At 36.7% G+C, this 5835-nt stretch overlaps 1 protein-coding gene across 3 annotated transcripts; it reads left to right on the top strand.

Annotated features, from left to right (window-relative positions):
* The first annotated feature begins 742 nt into the window (after nucleotides 1-742).
* Nucleotides 743-4851, top strand: LOC104606435 (uncharacterized). 3 transcript variants are annotated; one of them, XM_088889958.1, is made up of 4 exons: nucleotides 752-1365; nucleotides 2086-2309; nucleotides 3621-3987; nucleotides 4135-4851. In XM_088889958.1, exons 3-4 carry the CDS (start codon nucleotides 3631-3633, stop codon nucleotides 4672-4674), a joined length of 897 nt encoding a protein of 298 aa, XP_088746084.1. In that variant the 5' UTR covers nucleotides 752-1365; nucleotides 2086-2309; nucleotides 3621-3630; the 3' UTR covers nucleotides 4675-4851. The 3 variants fall into 3 exon arrangements, 2 of the variants coding, with proteins under 2 accessions (XP_010269932.1, XP_088746084.1); XR_016077470.1 differs by lacking the exon at nucleotides 2086-2309 and having other exon boundaries at nucleotides 743-1365; nucleotides 4094-4851; XM_010271630.3 differs by lacking the exon at nucleotides 2086-2309 and having other exon boundaries at nucleotides 743-1365.
* Nucleotides 4852-5835: the final 984 nt, after the last annotated feature.

Genomic DNA, 5835 nt, shown 5'->3' with positions numbered 1-5835 from the left:
GGGGGAAGCTTCATTTTAATGCTTCCCCTAGCGATTCAGCATTTATTCAGTGTTTCCTTGATGTGGCGCTTAGTTGTCAATAAACAGTTTATCAAGTACTTTTCTCGGTTTTGAAGACAAATCAAGTACAAATATTTATTTAATAGACAAAAGCTATACCAAATACATACCTATTCTAGAGTTTGCATTTTACTAAAACACACCTATAGTTTACAATTGATTTATTTAATCAAACTTCCATTAGATGATAGCACAAAGTAACAGTTTTGACCTTAATGTCCATTTGAATAAATTTAATGGAAAAAAAGAAAAAAATGAAATACCATTTCTGCTCAGACACAAGCAACCACTATACTTTGTCAATTTTATTTTCTATACAAAAGTATGAGCCCATGCCCTTAAACATTTTTAGGTAATCACGTTAATATTTTTAGAGGACAAAACAAATTATAGGATATTTTAATAAAATGAAAACTATAGGATAGACTTAAATAAATTAACCTATCGGGGGTGTTAAATGACCTAATTGAAAAGACACGCAATTTCTGGGCCCTTGGGCTTAAAAAAGAAGAGTGGACTGGATTCTGGGACCATGTCTACGAAGAGTAGCGTTTCAGTGGATGTGGAGTGTGGACCCATCATCTAACGAATTCCCTTCATTGACCGTGCCAGCGTGCGTTTCCTCCCCATCTAGTGAGTAGTGGCTAAAGTAGAGGGATCGTCCAATGAAGGAATATGGATTATCTCCCACGTCCCACCTGGATTCTTGAAGGTGGAAAGTGAAAACCCTCTTCTGATTCTCAACATGATAAAAACGTCCAATGAAGGAATATGGATTATCTCCCACCTGGATTCTGGAAGGTGGAAAGTGAAAACCCTCTTTCTGATTCTCAACATGATAAAAACGTAACCAAGGGATTCGGGAGCGGAAAGCGGAATTAGTCCATCCGTTCCCTAACATGTTTCCGGATTCCTCCGTTTGGGTTTTCAGACTGAGGGCACACATTTCTGAAAAGGATTTGGTCCCAATTCTCCCCTGGAATTGCTAGGGTTTTCATTTCCGCTCCTCAATTCCGCGGACGGCGACGGCTAAGCCCAGTTTCCCTTCTTCCTCTTCTCTCTACTTCTCTCCGCCGGCGTCGGTGAAGTTGGATTTCGCTCTTTTCTTCTCCTCCTTCACCTCTCTCTCTCCTCTATTCTTCGACCACCGGCCGCCGATAGATCCATATGTTTATTTTCGCTTGATTGAGATGATTCTTCTGAGCTTTTAATTGTTCTTTTCCTTTTCTATTTACTCTAGAGTCTAGCCAACTAGAATTCGAACAGAGCTTCGTGGCTTTCATCTCCGGCGAGCTTCACTGTCCGGTGAGTTTCTCTCCCTACCTCTCCCTGTTTTTGCATGTGTCTGCATGGCAGTACTAGATACTTTCCAGCTTAGATCTGCTTTTCCTTTTTTCCCCCTTACATTTTCTAATTTTCTTTTTTAATTCCTTTTTGCTGTTTTCATACTGTTTCTTATTGATTTTTGCCCTGAATTCAAAATTTAATCTGTGATCTACTCTAGAGTTCGTTAGTCTTGATGATCACATGATGCTCTGGCTTTTTTAGTATTTCTTCTTTAGATTTTGGCTGAACTCATTCTTCACACTCTCTACTTGCTATACTTGTTTTTGTTCGTTGCATTCTACACTTTTATCTGTAATGTTGGTACTTGATGAATCCATACCAAGTGCTTTAGATGAATTGTTTGGTATTATAAACCTTCTGTGAGCAATTTTGTCATTTTATTTTGTGTTTTAACATGTTCATGATTTGCGCAAATAAATTTTAGAATTATTTGTAACAATGGCATCACTGCTACTTGATGAGTTGAATGCAACCTTGATTGTATAATTGTATTATAGAGTTAGTTTGCCACCATTCTTTTCTATCACAATGCCAGGTAATACTTGGAAGAATGATTTTTTGATTGGGAAAAATAGACCTTCACCAAATTGTTTTTGTTCCTTTTTCTGTGGTTAAATGGTGTCTAAATTACTAAGATCTTACTTTGTTGAATGTATGGTACTTTGGTAAAAACTGTAGGAGAAGATTCAGAGATGCATCCTCTGAGATAAAAAAAGCCATTACCCAATGTTGGTAGTTTGTTCTCCTGAGATGAAAAGGTGAAATTTCAACAAATGTCTTGGTAGTTTGTTCTACTGAGATGAAAGATCATATATGAATTGCCTGGTTGGTAGGGTCTTCTTCAGACTCTCAAGTGTTACATGGTTCATCAACAAGAGATGACCATCTTCATATTCCATCGGGTATGGCAACAATTTTCTCACTAGTATTGTAGTTGATAAACACTAGGTCCTTCTAAATGAATTAAATTTAAATTATATTGTAGATAAATGTTTTCTCGTGGAATCCAGATATGCTAAGGGATGAGGATTTTTAGCTTCTTATCGTGAAACAATGTAGTAACATGGCTCTTGATAGAGAAGAATGACAAGACAAGATTTGTACAGCTGACCCAAATAGTTGGTTGAGTATGGTTAGACAAGGTAGCACTCGAAATAATGGGCAGGAAGTGATGATAGTGATCCAACAAATTATAAAGGAGTTATTTATTTACTCTTTGACATTCAACCGCAAGGAATGTAATTTAAAGAACATTCAGTTTTATGGAAAAGCAATGAGATATATTACAGACTACCTCTTTGATGTAAAAACTCAAATTAGGTTTACTTGTGCTTACTGCATTGTTCATAGGTTCATGTGGGATGAGCAGTCAAATGATCTACAATTAGAATATGCTGATCATGATTTAGAAACTGAAGGTCCCTGAAAATGCTGATGAGTTTGATGTTGAGATTGCATGTATTCAAATAACAGATCAATGGAGCTGATCAAAAGAAAGTAACAAATCAATAAACAGAAGACAGAATGGCTACTCAGAAGTTTGAGGATTTTCAAGCCCAAAAAGGACAAGAACATGATCTTTGATATGCTTTTTTTTTTATTGCAGAGGAATTTTCTTTTGTTGGATCCTTTGTTTTTTTTTGATGAATGAATAGTGTTTTTATTAAATGGAGATAGAAATAGTACAATCAACCTAAGAGGAGGCAGTAGGTGTTACTTCCCCTTAAGGATGATTCCAATCCCAAACTCTTCTCAGATTACAGTTTACAAAGTATCCCAAAGCAGAGAAACCCTTGAAGCCCCTTGTTTAGCTAGAGAATCTGCCATGGCATTGGCCGATCTACTAACCCACTGAAATCTAACTGACATAGTCCTTGTAAACCATTTGACATTTTTGGTCCTTTAATTTCTAGTGTTTACCTTTTGGTTTCCTTTCCTGTAACAGAAATCTATGAGCTTGTATGGTTTTCATATTGGATCTTTTTTCTGGGTAATAATGTTTAAATTCATATATATGACATTTGGATTCATCTATTTGGTAGTGGCTTGGTATATAATATTAATTTCATACTTGATGTGACTTTTAGCATGATTTTTCTTTTTATTTTATTGAAGCTCGAGATTATGTTTTACTTTATTTTTTGTAGGCTTTGTATTGTTTACTTTGAATATTTATTCTTATATGCTTGAGTTCATGTTGATGTGTGATTTAGATTTTTGAGGATGGGTAAAATTAAGAAGAAAAATCAGAAAGAAGGTAATGAGAATGACAGAGGCTATCTAAATTGGAACATAGAAATGGATCGTGCCTTGGCCGCAGTCCTCATTCAACTACTAAACAGTGGCAATAAAACAGATGGAGGATGGAAGCCAATTGCTTACAGTACTGCTACAGAGGCAATGAGGATGCAATTTCCCCACATTTCTATTACAAAAGACAACATCAAGAATCGCCTGAAGGTTTGGAAGATTCATTATGCTTTTATTACCGACATGCTTAGACAAAGTGGGTTTACATGGGATTACACCAGGAATACCATATCATTTACCGACGAGAATGTATGGAAAACTTATGTTGAGGTACGTTATGCCTTTTCTTGGGTTCCTTTTGAAATTTATACTCTCCTTTTCCCTTCTTTCTGTTAGACGTTCTATTGTTGAATCTAATAATGCAGCATTTTTATAGGCAAATCCTGGTGCAAATCTAATAATGCAGCATTTTTATAGGCAAACCCTGGTGCAATTAAGTATCGTAATAAGGTTATTGAAAATTGGGATGACATAGTAACAATATGTGGAAGTGAGAAAGCAAATGGGGAAGGTGCTGAAACAGCTGCAGATGCTGAGGAAGCAAATGGGGATGATGCTGGTGATACAAATTCTGTTAGTTTAGAAGGTACAAGAGTCGTCGATGCTCTTAATTCTCCTAATGGTGTTGGAATCAGGCAAGCAAAAGTACGATTATCATCTACATTGGTTAACCCACTACCAAGCAAGAAAAGTAAAACCAAGGATACACTTGCATCTGCCATTGCAAAAATGGCTGCTTCCTTAGAGAAATATATGCTTGCTTCATCTAAGAAAGAGTCTGATCCAAGAGAGGTATACGAAGAAGTTTGCAAGGTTCCAGAGCTCGAGGAAATGGAGTGCCTCAAAGCTTGTCAATGTTTCATGGACGACGTGAAAGCATTCTCCATGCTAAAGAGCCTTCCCATTGAAAGGAGGAAGGGTTGGGTATTGTTGACTATAAGTCGTCACTTCACTTAGATTTTTCTTTCTGTTTTTCTTTTTGAATCTGTCATGGACATCAATGGTAGTATGATTACTTCTGTGATTAGGTTAGGAAAGAAATGGAAACCGGTGAATGTAAATATTGATTCTGTAAATAGATGAGCTCTGATAAATTCATACATAGACATGGTTATGGGATTTTCACTTGAATAAGATGTAGACTTTCATGGTAACGAAATTAACCAGTGACCATCTCGACAACTGGATCATCGGCCAAACAATCATCATAAATTCATAGAATGCATATAAATTTCATCAAAACTTGATTCCATTTTCAGAGTAGAAAATTGGTGGAAGTGGAATGTTAATCTTAACGCCCTCAGATCTCCTACCCACACCTGCCCATGATATCACAGTCGCACATCTGGAATATCACCTGCCTTCGTTGGAAAGAGTGGCAGGTATATTTGATCCAGGTGGATTCTTCTTACTCAATGATGTTGGATCCAATTGGGAGTGACTCAGTCTTGGCTAAAAAATCTGCAGTCACATTGCATTCCTCAGCTTAATAATTGTCCAGATATCCTTAAGCAAGTGTTTCGACGTTCCATTGATGCAATATTGATCCCCCTTCATATTTCTGACCATGCATGTTGAAGAGCTCGGTTTTCATCGTGAATGTAAGCTTTCTAGTGCTTCCATTCACCAAATAGAATGGGAGATGCAGAAGGCTTCCGCCATTGAAGGTGATGGCAGGGTAATTGATCGTTATAGACTGGATAGGATACCAAGGGATAATAAATACATGGAAATTGAAGGACTACAGGAATGTTTGTTAACCGTTTTGGATTAAAGATTACATCATTGAAAGAGAATTCAAAAGTTATGAGGGATATGCAAAACAAAAGTTATGAGGGATTTAAAGTTTATTCATCAATATAGAGCTATAGACAACTAGACATTCAAAAAGGCAAAAATAATTTATCATTATCAAAATCAAAACCTTATTTTATAGAAGAATTCTTGTCGGTTACAATCCACTGAACAGAACTAGTGTGACATTTCCGGGTATTGCTTGTATCAACTTGTGTGGAGAACCATAGTTTTCAAACCGTCCTTGACCCAGTTGGACTGTTTGGCCCAGAAACCGTTCAGACAACTGGTTCAATTTCACCCCTGACTTGGTCTTTTACCAAA

This window comes from Nelumbo nucifera, chromosome 6, assembly GCF_055504915.1.
Source record: "Nelumbo nucifera cultivar China Antique chromosome 6, China Antique-T2T, whole genome shotgun sequence".
Classification (NCBI taxonomy): domain Eukaryota; kingdom Viridiplantae; phylum Streptophyta; class Magnoliopsida; order Proteales; family Nelumbonaceae; genus Nelumbo; species Nelumbo nucifera.
Note: the sequence above shows the minus strand (reverse complement) of the source record. Positions and strands in the feature narration are given on the sequence as shown.

What these genes read in the sequence shown, in the direction of transcription:
- LOC104606435 (XM_010271630.3), top strand. Translation starts at nt 3,631, where the DNA reads ATGGGTAAAATTAAGAAGAAAAATCAGAAAGAAGGTAATGAGAATGAC. An exon ending in TATGGAAAACTTATGTTGAG is followed by an intron (nt 3,988 to 4,134) that starts GTACGTTATGCC and finishes GCATTTTTATAG; the next exon opens with GCAAACCCTGGTGCAATTAA.